Genomic DNA, 18451 nt, shown 5'->3' on the forward strand with positions numbered 1-18451 from the left:
TTTTCGCTAACACAAACACAGGGTAATTAATAACACGATGCAGCACTCGCCTCACGCAACACACACGCACAGCAACGACGCACGCACAGGCATTCACCCACCGCACGAACGCAACGCATGCACACAGCAAGAACACGCACGCCAGCCGAGCATGCACACACGCAGCGCAGCGCACGGCTACGCACCGCAGCATGCACACAGCGGCTGTGCGCACGCACGCACGTGCATGCACACACCACGAACGCACGGCACTCAGCATGCACTACCGCAACCGCATGCACACACTCCCACACACGCACCAGCATGCACACTCAACGCACCAGTACGGCCACGCTACGCACAGCACACACACGCACAACCAACGTACGTACCCAAACCAGGCACGTAAAGAATGTCAGGCACACACATACAAACACGTCTTAAGCACGCATGCAAGCGGCACGAAAGGATACGTATGCTCACATCTCTCCACTCGCACCCATCGCACTACAGTAACGGCACGCAAGCACGTGTATCATGCACTTACGAAGCACACGACACAAAACTGTGGCACTGACTGCACGGGTCATCGTAGAGTAGCAGTGGACTGATAGATAGCACGTCACGCTACTGATACGCCGCCCTCCCCCATCCCGCACCGCCCCGGGGGGGGGGGCGGCAGGCTGCGTCGTCCCGCAAATTAATCAACCTTAAATTTAGCAAATCAAAAATGTCACTGGTCGCCACCACTGTCGCTGGGCCTGCGACACGGCCCGTTAGTTCGATGGTATGGTCGATTTACCTCGCTACCATTATTCAGGTTCTCTGTGATTTTCTTCCAGAAACCACAGAAACTGTGAACTGATAGTCGTGAAGTAGGTAGACATTGCTAGCTGTGGCCGGTGATCGGATGTTTTGCACTGAGTCCGCATTGCCCGGTTTAATCGTTCATTTATCATAATTTTAGTTTTCCACCATTTTCTAACATTTTGCCTCATAGACGCACTACGTCATGGCGTAGCCAGGGGGGGGGGGGGCGATGGGGGCGGTTCGGGCCCCCCGAACTAAGATTAGGAAAGGCCTACCTATTGAACTGGCTGCAGAGAACTGTTATCAAAGTCGATAAAACAGACGCAAAACAAGAATGCACAGCGCGCCCCTCCGTAGATTTATCTCTGGCTACGCCACTTGGCACACGTGCAATCGTGAACACTGTCAACACCACAGACATGAAGACAGCAGACAGGCAACGGACGCACTATAAAACACGACACGCACACAGGACGTACGGCACACACACTGCCATGCAGCACACGGGCACCATCACACAGCGCATCCGCACTGGCTCCGACGGGAGGCGCAGGCACGCACACCACAGCACACGACTTCAGACACGGCAGAGCACAGGCGCGCAGCGCAATGCATCTCACGCAACGCGACAGCACAGTCACACCACACACACACACATCTACAAGCACCAACACACACAGCACACACAGCACACAAGCACCACACACAGCCGCGCCCCCGATGCAACGGCCTGCAAGAACACTACAGCACAGCATCTGCGATGCACGGCAAGCATCAATCCTTGCATCCATACCCGCCACACCGCCAGCGCATCCCTCCTGCCCCCACGCCAGGCACCCACCTCCACCACCCAGGCACCCACCCTCACGCCCACATCCAGGCACCTCACCTCCACGACTCACACAAGGGCACCCACCTCCGCACCCACCCAGGCACCCACCTCCCCCACCAGGCACCTCAGCCGTCCCGCCACCCATGCACCCACCTCCGCCCGACGCCAGGCACCCCACCTCCCCCACCCAGGGTCCAGCCCACCCTCCCCCACCCAGGCACGCCACCCCCCCACCCAGGCACCCACCTCCGCACACAGAAATACGCACCTGATCAAACGCGTCTGATGTCGTTTTCTGATCGAAGGATTTCGTCTCGAACGCGTGCGGCCGTTTTCTCTTCTTACCCGACGCTATCGCTGCCGCTGCGGCCGCGCACACCGACGGGAACCATGTAAGGGGCAGATGGGAAACGGCGATGTCAGGGGGACCACCTTAGTGCACCTACGTCGTCGTATTCCCAGAGTACACGGACGCGCGTCGGACGGAGAATTAGTCAAGATTTTCGTTAAGCTGGGGCAGAAGAAATTACAAAATGGACAGACGGACATGCAATCGAAGCGGGTTGAATAAGCACGAATAAGTAGGTGCTAGAGGATTAATTAACTTCCCCAGCGATTCCTTGTAGCTGTCTCACTCTTATTCTCATCGGGAATCCATTGCTACTGCTATTGCTCCCCTCTTCTCTCGTTCTCCATCCCTCTCAAGAGGTCTGTTATGTGGATTGTTTGGGGCGCAAGTAGAGCCCGGCTGCCGGGCGTCTCAGCCGATCTCAATCTCTTCCTCTTCTTCAAGATGAGAGCGTCGATGGCGGGAAGCGATGCATTGAATCTAGCGATACCTGGCGTGCGCAGCCAAGGGGTGGCTTCGACGCTCTCCTCAGTCGCTCTCGCTTCTCATCTCTCCTCGGCTCGGCTCGCTCTTTCTCTCTCTCTCTCCCTGCCTCCCCCTCCACCGCTCCTCTCAACCCGCCGGATGCTGCGAGGGCTGGCTGATACGTCGTCCCCGCCCGTGTGTCATCAGGAGCTCCAATCCTCCCTTCCTTCTCCCTCTACCCTCTCCTCCATCCTCTTTCCTGCCCCCTCTTCCCTTCCTTCCCCTCTCCTCCTCCCCCTCACGCCTCTCTCTCAGCCGATGCTGCGAGCTGGGCTGATACGTCCGTCCGCCGCCTGTTCATGACAGGAGCTCATCCTCCCTTCCTTCGCCCTCTCCTCTCTCCCTCCTCCTTCCTGCACCCCCTCCTCCTTCCTTCCACCTCTCCCTCCCCCCACACTCCCTCCTCCCTCCCTTCCGCCCCTCTCCCTCTCTCCCCCTCACCCTCTTCTCAACCGGACGCTGTGCGAAGCTGGCTTGAATACGATTCGTCCCAGCCGTGTGTCATCAGGAGCCATCCTCCTGAATCCGTGAGAAGTCCTGTGAGCTGTCACAGTCGGTACGATCTCGCAGACATGATGCTGTTGCTGACGTGTCGTTCAACGCGGCACGAATTCAATCGTCCCTCGGTCCTGCTACGACAAGCGTCACAGCGTCACCGTACGATGTCCAGCAAGTCACAAGGTTCAATCACAACGTCATTCACGTCACAATGCACCAAGGTCGCCATGCGTTACAACGTCGTCACATGTTACACGACGTACAGCTTCGTCACGACGTGCATCATCGACATGTCACGACGCTTTTAAAAAAAAATGACGAATTTATGTTCGAGCCGGTCGATGGGTGGGGGACAGTTTTGTTGCCTCGACAGATCGAAAGTTTCATCATAATACGATTCTACAGAGACGCATTTTAACATTGGAAAATTTAAAATGAATTGACGGGTGGAGATTTAGCATAGATCGAAATATCGTAGCTGCAAGAGAACGGCAGGCGATATCACATTAACCTGGCTGTTGGAATTGTACGTTTTTAAAATGACCGAAATTCCCATATTTATTGCTCGATTACTTACTAGATACAATTTTCTCAAAAATTAGATCCTCGAGAGACATCTGATTCTATCTAGATAATTATAAGCTAATGCAACTGAAGAAATATATTCTTGTAATTTAATAATAATTATTATAGTTATGCTGTAGCTAAAGAACAGGTATTAATTTATACTAAAGATTGCAATGTGCAAACAAATTGGCATGCACCAAAGAGAAACGATAAAGGGAAATTAACCATTGTACGATCAGTCGGGTTAACTCAGGAAGCGTAGATGAGAATTACATGAGTTACCCAATCAAGATGTTTACGTATTTGTAGCAAACACATATTGATGGAGCGAAGATGTATGAACAGCGTAGTAGAATTCATATGAAATCTAACTATTTTTTAATCAAACGAGAATAAATAGATATAGAATAAGAGCCGCCATAAAAAAAGCATTATGTCACAGCTTGTAACTTATCGTATATGAAGGATTTCCACATAGATGATTAGTGTTGTCAATGACATAGTGGACTCCAAACATAAATTTCAAAGCAAACACGAATGTAACGTGTACCAACCAATGAGAAACTTCAGACATCGAAAATACGTTATTATACGTTTGTAAAGGTCACGGGATGAAAATAAAACCGAATGTTGCGCAAAAAATAACGAGAAATGTAGAAGAAAAAATGCCGCGCACATATTTGAGTAAGAAATCGATGGGAGATGGCCATGGCGGCAGTTTTTATCGTACATGGGCTTGGCACGCCGGCCTCGCCAATGCCCGTACACATACGAACAATGATGTCGAGAAAATGCTGGGCCTTCAAATTTAGAAAAGTTCCTATACTTTTACGTGCACGCATCATCGTGCTTAAAAGTTAGCCCCCCGCCCCCGCCGGTATACCCATGTATGTACGGCGCACAGAAGCAACCATCCGGGTTGTTGGCGCTGGTGACTGGCCCGCTGCGCAGAGAGGGCAAATTTTTATCCAGTTTTGGAGTCACAAAATTGCGAACGGCGTGTGAGCTTGCGCCCAAGCACTGAGACGTCGCTTGGCAACTGCGTAAACCAGCAGACGATTTTGCTGTTCTCGTTTCGAACCGAATTCAGCCTAGATATTGGCTCACGATGCGACGGAGAATCTGCCTAAAGCTCGCTCGGTATATGTAGTCTAAATGACATATTGTGAATATAAATAGAAATATCTGGATAAGCATTTGTAGTTTGAGACGATCCTTAGCGGTTGTGAGGTGGAGAGCGGCCAAGTCTGACAAAAGCACGCCGTTAAACGTGGGTAAATGGAAAGCTCGTTTCTCACTCAATTCGTCCATATTATTTCTAAAATTGGCGCTGCAGTGTTTAACAGTACATGAAATCGAAATAGCTAAAAGACAGTAAAAAACGCCGTACCTTACCGAAGCCGATATATTTTGGGGCCAAAATCCTTGAAAAGTACATACTTGCGCAGAACGCCCTGGCAAAATTATCGAATTTCTACGCATTCGCAGACTACTTTATAACCCGAAGGGAAGTTGGGAATTAGGCAAAGACGGGCGGGGGCTCGAAATAAAGAAATGTTACGATTTAGAAAAATTAGAAGATTAACTGCATAATGTTGTGTAAATAATGTGTAAAATTTTAATATTACAACTGCTCATTGGAATTTATTTTTGAATAACTGTGATTGTACTTAGTTAATACAGTTCAGCTGCCAAATAAAACACAGTACATAAACAGAAATATTCTCAGTCCGTTAATTTGCTATCTAATTATAAGGCTGAATATTGTTACGGCGCTGCATAGGTTATTATAAGAGCGCTATGGTTGCATATTATGAATCACTTGCGTTTACTGAATGTTTAGACTTAAACACATGGGCGAAAAATTATTGTCAAGCTTCCAAATTCTCCTACACAACCCCACATAAGCGCTGTTGCGATGTGTATGTGGACCAATAATAACTGCGTCATAATGAAACATGTTGTTGTTATTACGAAGCAAGACAGAAGAATTTATAATCGATATTTACTATATTATAATCTTAATTGATTTGTAGCATTAAGTCTGGCTCACATACAAGCTAGGAAACTGCAATGGGTTCAAGATAAGTGCACAATCTGCTGGCAATGAGCTACCATAGGGCACGAGGTCTTGTCGTAACGGGCTGTCGGAAGGGAGGTAGCTACAGATATGTACCCGAGGTAGATTTTAGGTTGATTTAGTATTATGTTTATATTTTTATATGAGGTATGTTTAGGGTTTTGGTACGGGTAGAGAGTTAGGGTTTAGGGTTAGGGTTAGGATTTAGGGTTAGGTTAGGGTTAGGGTACACATCTTCTGTTAGTACAAGTTCTGGTACACTGTGTATACATATATGTACCTCGGGTACATATACTGTAGTAACACGTTAGCGACAGAACGAACGCGCCTTGAGCACCAGTAGGCAGTAGCGCACTACTATATAACTACTACTGACTACAAAGGCCACTAACAATTTAGTAAAACGACACTATCAAACAACCTAATCGCATACTGCTACTAACTGTACTAAGTGGTTTGCCTCTTAAATTTGCACTGATTCCTGAAAATCTAACATTTACTCGCCTTTTTTAATTCTGTGGCAAATTCTTTTACGCTTTGATATTTGGGAAGTAGCGCCAAAGCGATGTATAAGTGCATACTCTGAGTCCTATATGTTATTCACGACCACACTAAGATGTAAATCCATACTCAAGAGCCAGAGATCCATAGCAATAACACAACAGATAAAAAAAACAATTGTTTCAAATACATGCTGGAAATGTTCATTAACTTGGTAAGTGTCACCGTGCCTAATCTACTTGCTTAAATTACTTAAATCGTATTGTGTAAATAATTACTATTAATTTAATTTAATAAATCAATTTTAATTAATGACTGCATATACTGAGGGCCCTGATATTTAAAAAGTTTAGAGCATGACTTGAGCCTCGCAGTGTACTGCAATTTGACAAGGATATCATTAATTGTAATTTCATGAGGCAGTTAACATCTATCGCTAATTGTATGTCGCTTCTCACTTAAAGGCTCACAATGCGGCATACCAACGCTAATTTCTCACAGTATTGACTAGCAAAATACTTCGTGCATGCATAATCACACTACCTATGACAAAATAAACTCTAGTTGCCCATTTCACTGCGCCGTATGCTAAAACCACAAGAAAAAGGTGAGAAAACTGGCATTCTGGCGCAAAACGCCGAACTGTGTTGCCAAACAAAATAGCCTCGAAGTGGTACGTGACGTCACATTTTTATCATTGCTGCGCCCAGTAAGACCGCGTATCCGCAGCCAGACGCGCTGCACGGTGCTTGGGGTATTGGGGAAGACTGTGCAAGCAACATCGAGAATTTCAACAACATTGAGGTATTTTCAAAATACTTTTTGATAAGACAACGCGCAGTGGAAATGGGAGGAACTAGGAGTTTTATTTTGCCATAAGTAGTATGATATGCAACACCAAGTATTACTAGTCCTAGTACTGTAGAAATTAAGCGTTGATGCCATTGTGAGCCTTTAATGTAGTAAAAATCGCCACTGTATGTCCTATTTATCACATTTTGGCGAAGGGGGCGAAATGCCAGGCGTAGCCTTGAGGCACACGATTTGGAAATATTGCCTACTGACAGCAAAGTAAGGTGCTAACCTCTGTAGAGGCTGTGCCCCTCTATGATTAAGCTATTAGCAACACTCTGACAGCAAGTCTAGAAAACGCGGAACGGCAAGTCGATTTTTTCTGTGAAAAATCAATAAGTTATCCGGCTACAAGATAATGATATTGATAACATAATACAATTATTTCTTTATTATGGTATCAAATATGAATAAAACCGTAAAAAAAAAAAAAATGTAAGATGGTACAATTATTATTAAAGTTTTTGTCAATTTAAAATATTTACATGTAATAAAATACAAAAAGTCCAGACAGAGCAGCAGTGAGACACATTGTTAGATTATTTAATCTAACAATTGAAGACTATCTGTCATAGAAATATTGATTTAAATTGCACAGTAGTGGGGACTGACTCAGCAGCATACACAGGTTTCTGATTTAAATTGCACAGTGACTTAGTAATCAAACATTGAAAACATATGAAGAATATATATAAAATACTAGTAGTAAAATCAAACTGAACCGTGGTGATTATTACTATTCCGTGGGATAGGGTGACTGTTTGTACTTGTGTGTATATACGTATCCGATGCTCGGACGAATATCCACGATATATATATGTCCTTTAAGGACGTGGATATTCGTCCGAGCATCGGATACTAGTTCGGTGGCGCTATTCGTCCGAGCGAGTTTGTACTTGCATGTATATTTGGAATATCCACGTCATTAAATTATACATCTGACGGCATTTACTTGCCGCCGATACAGACTACCTCTGACGGCAAATCAATATGTTCCGGCGGCAAATGCCGTCAGTTGCCGTCGTAAAATTCGATCCCTGCCTTGTATACTTGTGAAAACAGTGTTCATACAGATAAAAACCAACACCTAGCTAACAGAAGTGAATAGATAAGCTTTACAGCAAAAACAATAATAACAACAACAACACTGATGAGTAAAAAAAACTCGTGCACAACTAGCATTTGTAAACAGTAATTTTATTGTGGTTGAAAATTCAACGAGAAATATACTGGACTTAAGATGCTAATACACTTGACGTACTGTGTTTGGGATACCCCCTAGGCATGCCCTCCCGCGCTATCTCGGATTATAACACAATAATAACTGCAACCATGGTAACATACCTCACGATTCTATATCCTTCAACCCCGACCCTAGATGCACTATTAGTGGAGGAAAATATCAACTTTACACAGAAAAAAAATTAACACTAAACATTGGGAACCGTGCGAACGCAAACGCTCGGGTGTTTACGACACTGTCCGGCAGGTGGAGGCACTAGTTGACAATGAATATTACGTTCTTACGCGTGAGTACGATACGAAAACTCTTTTCCCCGAATAGATCGCACGCGCTACGCCGACGCGCGTAGCTGTCGCGAAAAATCGCTAGCGCCGTCATTTCTCCCTCCGACACCCACGCCCCGTTACTGCCAAGGCGACGATCACTTATAATCACAACTACATTTCGATCGTAGAAATTATAATTACTATCATAAGAGTCACAATCGCCCTCACGAGTGGGACGCACTACCCGGCACCAAACTATATGCAGCGTGTTCCCCCCGCGAGAATGCACTATGGTTATAATTGGGCAGTCATTTTCTACACACGGGGCTCGCGAAAAACATTTTACTCTTCTCTAGCCGTTGAACTGGGTCGCTGAACTACTCTCACCGCGACGGGTTCGTGCGTTGTAGCCATCGCCACGGCAACGAGCGAGAAATCGCATTCATTCGGCGTGTAATGCGGCGAAATTTCGTCACGCTGTCCCTTTGGCGGCACCTACGGTTAACTCCGTGTATTTCACAAACCTCCCCCCCCCCATTCGTTGTATCGCGAGCACGGGCGCCGCCGACGCTAGCGCCACCTACGTCACGCGAGTAAACCTCTCTCGTCCGCGCGCCAACGACCCCGCGACCTTCACCCGCGCAAGCGCACGGTCTTCGTTGAATACTTCTGAAAGGCATAGAGTCTCCTACGCCACCCACCCGAGCTCCCTCCCCGCCCCTGCCCCCGCCGGTGTTGCGAGTTAGGGGCAGTTGAATACTTCTGAAAGGCATAAGAGCCTCCTACCCCACCCACCCGAGCTCCTTCTGCCCCCGCCCCCGCCGGTTTTGTGAGTTGGGGCCGGTGGCAATAGGTGGCGCCGCCGTGTGCGCGTGCGTCTACTAATTTTCGTTGAATACTCCTGAAAGGCATCGAGTTGTCCACCCCACCCACCCACAACGCTTTCCCCCCGCTCCGCTGGTGTTGGGGCGGTTGGTGGTGCCGGTGTTGTGGGCGGTTGTCACTAGGTGGCGCCACGTGCATCTACGCGAGGCCGAATCCCTCGGAGCACTCCTGTACGGCCTTGAGCAGCATCGTGCGCAGCTTGTCGTACGTCTCGTATGTAGGCAGGTCCAGCTGGTTGAAGCTGCAATGATAGCAGAGAGAGAGTGAGTGTGCGATGGTGGAGAGAGATGTTCTATTATAGGAGAGGGAGAGAGAGAGAGAGACAGAGACAGACAGAAAGACAGACAGACAGACAGCTTGTCGAACGTCTCTTATGTAGGAAGGTCCAGCTGATTGAAGCTGCAATGATAGCAGAGAGAGAGTGAGTGTGCGATGGTGGAGAGAGATGTTTTATTATAGGAGATGGAGAGAGAGCGTGAGTGTGCGCCTGATGTGGGATGATGGAGAGAGATACTGTAGTATAGGAGAGGGAGAGAGAGAGAGAGAGAGAAGGAAGGAGGGTGGAAGAGGGAGAGGGAATGAGAGAGAGAGAAAGAGCGGGAGAGACAGAAACAGACACAGAGAGAGAGATAGAGAGAGAAAGAGTGAGAGACAGACAGAAACAGACAGAGAGAGAGAGAGAGAGAGAGAGACCCCATTCCCCACCCTCCCTCCCTCCCCCCCTCCCTGTCTCCCTCTCCTCCGCTACCTACCACGTGTGAGCGGAAGGCAGGCGGTCGGTGCAGCGGTCGTCGCGATGGATCTGGAACTTCTGAGTGCCGTTCATGCCCTCTAGCGAGGCGAAGCCCTGCAGGGGAACCTTGGACGTGCCCGTCACAAACTGCAGGAACTTGGCGCGGTCGGCCTGGTCGAACGAACGCAGCGCGCGCCAGAACCACTGAATCTGTACGGGAAGAGAGAGATGGTTAGTGTATGCACACGAGAGCACGCGCACACATACAGACATGAACGCGCACGCACGCATGCAGGAAACAATTTGCGAGCACAGAATCTTACACAAAATCTTGACACGTAATTACAAACGTAATTTTAATCTACACAATCACACCTTGTCGGTTAATTACTGAATTAAATCGAACCAAAACCAAGGTCCAGCCAACCTGATCTACCCAACATGGAACACAAAACATGACGCAGCCCCCTACAGCTACAGTGGCGCCCCCTGCACCTACACCGACGCTCCCTAGAGCTACGGCGGCGCCTCCTACCTGCAGCGAGTTGTTCTGGTACTTGTGGTATTCAGAGTTGGCCTTGAGGTCGTCGATGTCGACCGTGGGGAGGCCGGAGATGAGCAGCTCCAGCTCCTGCTCGTTAAAGATCGCGATCAGCTTCTTCGGGATGATGTCGTAGAAGCCCTCGAGGAAGCTGTTCAGCTGCTGCCGGATTGCTCCTGTCATCTTCATCTGTGGGGGGGAAGCCACGACAACGATGATGCTGAGGAGGATGCTGGGGGGGGGGATAGCGGGAGGATGCTGCGGGGGATGCTGGTGAGAGGAAGCTGTTCAGCTGCTGCCGGATTGCTCCTGTCATCTTCATCTGCGGGGGGGAAGCCACGACAACGATGATGCGGGAGGGGGATAATGGGAGGATGCTGGTGAGAGGTAGCTGTTCAGCTGCTGCCGTAGCGCTCCTGTCATCTTCATCTGCGGAGGGGAGCCACGACAACAAGAGGATGAGGAGGATGCTGCGGGGATGGTCAGAGGATGCTGAGGGGGATGGTTAGGGGTCTAGTGACCTCCCAAGAGTAATACCATGCAGCGAGCAAAAACTAATACCCCTCTACCTCCTACCGACGAATCATTACCACCCACCCATTAAACTCGCAGGACGCGCTACAGAGTGTGTGCTGCGCTATGACGGGAAAAACACGCCCGTGGCGGCCTCTATCCACACTCCGCACGCCAGCAAATCATCCGATCGACCCAAGGCGCACGGGGGGGATGGACAGATCGACGCGCTGTACCTGACAGATGTGCGGGGGGGGGGACAGAGCGACGCGCTGTACCTGACAGACGAGGCGGATGTACTCCATCTTGTTTTCGTCGGAGACGGGGATGTTGCGACCGTTCGGTATCAGGTCCCGCACCTCCGTCACGCCAAACTCCTGCACCTGCACGTCGCCATGGAAACGCAAGAGGAGAGGTCAGCGACGGTCGCCGTGACAACCGGAAAACTCCGCGTTGCTCGCTACCAATTAGTAGCCGACGGGACACTAGCTACTATGTTTTACTACGTTAAAGTCTTACTACTGTAAAAACCTAGTCTTTAAAGGGATACTAGACTCCAGGGGGCCGTTGTCAGAAACAAAATTAGTCGCAACATTAGTCTTACCATTAACTTCCACTCGTAAACCGTTGACAGAAACATCGTAAGGTTACGAGAACGAAAAATCCTCGGAAATTTCCTCCTAACATTACGAGAGCCCAGACCCTCTCGTAACTTTAATATTAAGTTGAAAATAACACATTTACAATGCATGCACACGTACCACGTTCTCGAGCGGTGAAGCGCCGAATACTTTGAACACAGGGTTGGGTTTTCCTGGGTTGCAGACGAGAACGACGGCTTGCTGGCCCACCCGCGTCGTGTACTCATCAATGGTGTTCTTTAGTTTCCTACACACAAACACAGGTAATTAATACACATGCACGCACGCTCACACGCACACACACGCACGCACGCACGCACGCACCAGCATGCACACACGCACGCACGCACGCATGCACACACACACGCACGCACCAGCATGCACACACGCACGCATGCACACACACACGCACGCACCAGCATGCACACACGCACGTACGCACGTACGCACGCACACACGCACACACACGCACACCAACGTACGTACCAACCAGGCACGTACGAATGCAGGCACACACACAAACACGTCTTAAGCACGCATGCACGCACGCAGGAACGTATGCTCACTCTTCCACTCGCACCCACGCACACAGTAACGCACGCACACGTGTATGCATGCACTTACGTAACACACGACACAAAACTGTGCACTGACTGCACGGGTCATCGTAGAGTAGCCGTGACTGATAGATAGCACGTCACCTACTGTACCCCCCTCCCCCACCCCACCCCCGGGGGGGGGGGGCGGCAGCTGCGTCGTCCCGCAATTAATCAACCTTAAATTTAGCAATTAAAAAATGTCACTCAGCACCACTTCGCTGCCTGCGACACGTTATTCGATTGGTATGGTGATTACCCGCTACGCATTTATCAGGTTCTCTGTGATTTTTCTTCCACGTAACCAGCAGAAACTGGTGACATGATATGGAGTAGGTAGACATTGCTGCTGTGGCGGTGTCGATGTTTTTGGCACGAGTCCGCTTGCCCGGTTTATCGTTCATTATCATAATTAATAAAACAAAACAATACATTTACAAATGGCGTATGGCATTTGTTCTCTTGTTCTAAAGGTTTTCCACGCTTGCCACGATTCTCGCGTTACAGTGTGAGAATTTGTCTTGTTGTGCAGAATAAATTCATGACCACGTCGTTTTTCATCAAATATTATTTATATGTGGTTAGCCATCATAATATGCATAAATTACTGTGATGTAGAATAAATGTGTATGAATTTGAATTTTGTGATTGATTCTCATCCAATCAACAGCCTTGTGATGAAGTTCCTGTTATTGTAAGTTTTCTAATAGCTGCGATGTGTTTCTGTCAACGCTCCTCTCGCAACATTAGCATTAGTCGTAAGTGTTATCTTAGCATTAACTTTAGCATTAAATTTATGATGTTTCTGACAACGGGCCCCAGGATTTTACTGCATACAACTGTACTTATTGTATAACTTGTTACTTGTTACCAGATACCTAATTTAATTGTTATAATTAATTATACATCAATGCTACGAAATTTGAACGGCACCATTACTGGTTACATGCACATACTACATTACTATGTTAAAGTTTTACTACTGTAAAACCTAGTGTTTAAATTATAGGGCGTTTTTGTTTGGTCGGATCCACGGATCTCGATCCACTGAACCCGACCCTGCTAGCGAGGTGGATTCGAACGGGATCCAATATAGCGGCCCGTGCCTCAGCCAATCACAGCTTGTTCTTTGTTATAAACCATCCCGTAATAGGTCACAGCGAAATGCAAACCGTTAAAAGTGAGTTTGCGTTTGTTTGGGTTAGGGTTCGATCCACTGGATCGAGATCCGTGGATCCGACCAAACAAACACGCCCATAGTCTGACGCGTGAGACTATGCATGAGAGCGCGTACCTCGGTACTGAAGGTCAGTTCGTAGCCAAGGTCGTTAGGGCTGTGTTCGATGAGGAAGGCGAGACCCTGGTAGAAGGAGTAATCCTCACTCTCCATGTCCGTGTGCCTGCGGGGGAGAGACAGCGCGTCGTGATGCGGTCGCCGTGGTTACGCGATCGCGGTGGTTATGCAATCGCCATGGTTATGCCTGTTGCCGTGATTACGCTGTCGCTGTGGTTATGTGGTTGCCATGGTTACGCTGTCGCTGTGGTTATGTGGTTGCCGTAATTACGCTGTCGCTGCGGTTATGTGGTTGCCGTGGTTACGCGATCGCGGTTGCAGTGGTCACGTGTCAGCGACAAGTCTTCACGCTTCTCATAATATTTACATCAACCGGATTTTACATTATTTTGCATCACTCACATTAAGTCTTAACTATTTATTATCCTCTACATCTATTGCTACACATTCGATATGACATTTCTCATGAATATTTTCCATCTGATAATATAGCGGAAAATTTACGTAGCTGTAATCTATCGTACAACGTTTTCGCGTTTCCCACGGCGACGGCTCGATAAAGATGCTTCGAGCGACTGCCCTCCGCTACACTTACTCGACTAGTTTAGGGATAACATAGTCTAAGGATATGAATGTTTCTCATCTGATGATATAGTGAAATATTACGCAACTGTACTATATTATCCTACAACGCGTTTCGCGGCGACACTTACTTGACTAGTTTGCCGAGGATGTGCTTGTAGAAGGAGCGAGTGAAGTAGCAGTCAAGCAGCTTGTTGTCATAGATCGCCTTGGCGATGATCCGACCGACAAACTGTGCAGACGAACGACAGAAGAAACACGTTACGATCACCTGCGCCATCGCTCGAGTATAACGATTCTGAACAGTCTTCCTGGCCGTTTTCATATTTTTTCCCCAGCCAATAAATTCTTTACCGACAAGAACTAATTTGTCTACATGCTTTTTAGTTGGCGATTCATCCGAGACAAATTTTAAATAATTTTAACTTAAAATTGTAACACGAGACAATTGCCGCATGCAGGTGGCAGCACCGCTTATCTTAAAACAGCCAAGATGGTTGCAATTGCTGCATGCAGGTGGCAGCACCGCTTACCTTGAAGTAGTCGAGATGGTTGGAGTTACAGTGTGACGATGCGTTAGGTAGGTATGTGACGCGATCGCCAGGAGACGTGCAGAACAGAGCGTAGTTTGGATTGAAGATCTCGCGAGAGATGATGGAATACCACTCCCTGAGCAGCCCTCCGGCATCCTGCCCCTCCTCACCTACAACACACACTAACAATTAAACACCGCGCAACGGCACGCGACGCGACGCTACACACACACACATGATGGAATAGACCACTCCCTGAGCAAGGCCCTCCGCATCCTGCCCCTCCTCAACTGCTACAACACACGACTAAATTAACACACGCAGGCCCGCCAGTGCGGCACGCACGCCACACCCAGCCATGATGGAATACCAGCTCCCTGAGCAGCCGCTTGCTCCGGCATCCTGCCCCTCCGTGCACCTACAAGACACACACTAACATTAAACACACACGCTGCACGCACGCACGCAGCGCACACACAATGCGAGGAAATACACTCCCTGAGCAGTCCCTGCTGCATCCTGGCCTCTCACCTACAAACACACAAGCAATTAACACACGGACGAGCGGCGCGACCAGCACGCACACAGCTCGGGAGTCTCGACGTGGCGCTGACGCCGGCACGCACACACATGATGGAATACCACTCCCTGAGCAGCCCTCCGGCATCCTGCCCCTCCTCACCTACAACACACACTAACAATTAACACACGCGCACGCACGCACGCACGCACGCACGATGATGGAATACCACTCCCTGAGCGCCCTCCGGCATCCCTGCCCACTTCACCATAAACACACACTAAGAACAATTAACAGCAGGCCATACGCGCGCGCACGCACCGGCACAGCACGGCATGTGACCCCGCACGCACAGCCGACACACATGATGGACATACAACTCCCTGAGGCATCCCTCCTGCATCTCTGGGCCCGCTCCTTCACCTACAACACACACTAACAATTAAACAAAAGAGCGCGACGCGACCGCACGCACGGCAGCAGCAGTCGCAGCAGGTCGGTCAGCACGCACGCGACGCACGCCCACACACAACGGGCCCACAGCACTACACACACATGATGGAATACCCGATCCCTGAGCAGCGCCTCCGGCATCCTGCCTCCTCCTCACCTACACCACACACTAACAAATTAACACACGGCGCACCCACGCACGGCTACGCACGCACGCAACGCACGCACGCATGGCGCAAGGGGTGGCGCCTCGGCACGCACACACACGCACCGCACACACACGACAGGGCTGCGATGGAATACCACTCTGAGCAACCCTCCGGCATGCCTGCCCCTGCCTCACGCTACAACCACACTAACAATTCACACACGCATCGCACGCACGCACGCACAGCACGCACCACAACACACACACAGCTTCGTGCACGCACGCATGCACCACACACACACACTCACAGCATGATGGGAATACCACTGCCTGAACAACCTCCTGCCGTACGAACAACGGCTCTTGCTGCGCACTTACAAACATACACCCACCTCTAGAGCAATGCATTCAGGCCCACACCACCCCTACGAACAACGTTACAACGCACCCCCGCACCTAGGAACAACCCCCCGCCCTCGTACGTAATAACGCCCCACCCACCTACGAACAACGTTACACACTTCCGCACCTAGGAACAACCCCCCCGCCCTCGTACGTAATAACGCCCCACCCACCTACGAACAACGTTACACACACCCACCTACGAACAATGCCCCCTTCCCAACCCACGAACAACACCCCCTTCCTCCACTTAAGAACAACGCATCCGCACCTTCGAACACGATGTAGAAGCGGTTCTTCCACTCGTCCGCCGTGCGGCGGTGCAGTTCGCGGAACGAATCCTCGAAGACGAACTCGCGGCGAACGTGAACGGCGAGATCTTCGCGGCGCGTTCCCTCGTCGAGACGTTCCAGCTCCTGGCGGAAGTAGCGGCGCTTCACGTCGAAGTCGAGAACACGCGTGTGATCGACGAGAACGGAGAACGGTCCGTCGCTGAGCGGGGTCGTAGACTGACGCAGGATCTGGTTCAGAACTGTGCGGTGCGTCTCTGCAAAACAATCGCGGTGTTATACGGAGGGAGAGCGGTGTTATATAGAGGGAGAGCGGTGTTATATAGAGGGAGAGCGGTGTTATATAGAGGGAGAGCGGTGTTATATAGAGGGAGAGCGGTGTTATATAGAGGGAGAGCGGTGTTATATAGAGGGAGAGCGGTGTTATATAGAGGGAAAGCGGTGTTATATAGGGAGAGCGATGTTATATAGAGGGAGAGCGGTGTTATATAGAGGGACAGTGGTGTTATATAGANGAGGGAGAGCGGTGTTATATAGAGGTAGGGGGTGGTTGTAGTGGGACAGAGGGATGCACAAGGGTAGAGAAATGAATAAATATATTCAAAAATAATAAAAATTATGAAATAAATATATAAACCACGTAATAAAAACTTAAATAAGGTTTGTAATAATTTACATTTAAGGGCTTATTAAGCTAAATTGTAACTTAAAGATTTATATATAATCCTAATCACTTATAACTAATAAGAGACAATCTATCTGATGTCAGTTAATATAATTACATAATACATATAAAACCAAATCACATAAAACTAATATTAGGTACTAGGTATTACACCTGATCTTATTTAATATAATCATATAACATATAAAACCGAATTACTTAAAACTAATAGAGACAATAAAAAACAACATAATAACAATAATAACTCGTTTAACATAATTATATAATTGTATATACTGCATATACCTGCAAACATGATGAATTTCTGCTGGTCTGGAGGAAGGTTGGGAGCTATGGATTGTACAGAGCTATCTCTCGACAGCAAACCCTGGGCTGAGTCGACGCTCTGACTGTGACTCGGTAGTGGTGACACCGGCGCCATCTCAGCCTGCGTGGGAGAGAGCGCGCGGAATACGTAACATGTAGATATGTGCTGGTCGGTTTTACTACTGCTGCTGCTGCTACTGATGATGGTGATGCTGCTGATGATGGTGATGATGATAATGATGCTGCTGCTACTACCGCTGCTGCTGCTGCTACTACTGCTGCTGATGATGATGCTACTACTACTACTACTACTACTACTGCTGCTGATGCTGATATTGCTGCTGCTGATGATGATGCTACTACTACTACTACTACTACTGCTGCTGATGCTGATATTGCTGCTGATGATGATGATGCTACTACTACTACTACTACTACTACTACTGCTGCTGATGGTGATGCTGATATTGCTGCTGATGATGATGATGCTACTACTACTACTACTACTACTACTACTGCTGCTGATGGTGATGATGATGATGATGCTGATGATGATGATGCTGCTACTACTACTACTACTACTACTGCTGCTGATGCTGATATTGCTGCTGATGATGATGATGCTGCTACTACTACTACTACTACTACTACTACTGCTGCTGATGGTGATGCTGATATTGCTGCTGATGATGATGATGCTGCTACTACTACTACTACTACTACTACTGCTGCTGATGCTGATATTGCTGCTGCTGATGATGATGCTACTACTACTACTACTACTACTACTGCTGCTGATGCTGATATTGCTGCTGATGATGATGATG

The 18451-nt window shown here is 48.6% G+C and overlaps 1 protein-coding gene across 1 annotated transcript in view; it reads right to left on the minus strand.

The window, feature by feature from the left end:
• Positions 1-8172: 8172 nt before the first annotated feature.
• LOC106816591 (E3 ubiquitin-protein ligase HUWE1-like) overlaps positions 8173-18451 on the minus strand; it is a 25392-nt gene continuing 15113 nt past the window's right edge. Inside the window, 9 exon segments of the mRNA XM_014821211.1 lie at positions 8173-9628; positions 10140-10330; positions 10656-10850; positions 11453-11557; positions 13706-13811; positions 14419-14519; positions 14821-14990; positions 16615-16890; positions 17604-17745. Coding sequence (XP_014676697.1) covers positions 9526-9628; positions 10140-10330; positions 10656-10850; positions 11453-11557; positions 13706-13811; positions 14419-14519; positions 14821-14990; positions 16615-16890; positions 17604-17745 — 1389 coding nt within the window. The 3' untranslated portion in view covers positions 8173-9525.

The sequence above is a fragment of the Priapulus caudatus genome, unplaced genomic scaffold (genome assembly GCF_000485595.1).
Source record: "Priapulus caudatus unplaced genomic scaffold, Priapulus_caudatus-5.0.1 Scaffold1426, whole genome shotgun sequence".
NCBI classification, from domain to species: domain Eukaryota; kingdom Metazoa; phylum Priapulida; class Priapulimorpha; order Priapulimorphida; family Priapulidae; genus Priapulus; species Priapulus caudatus.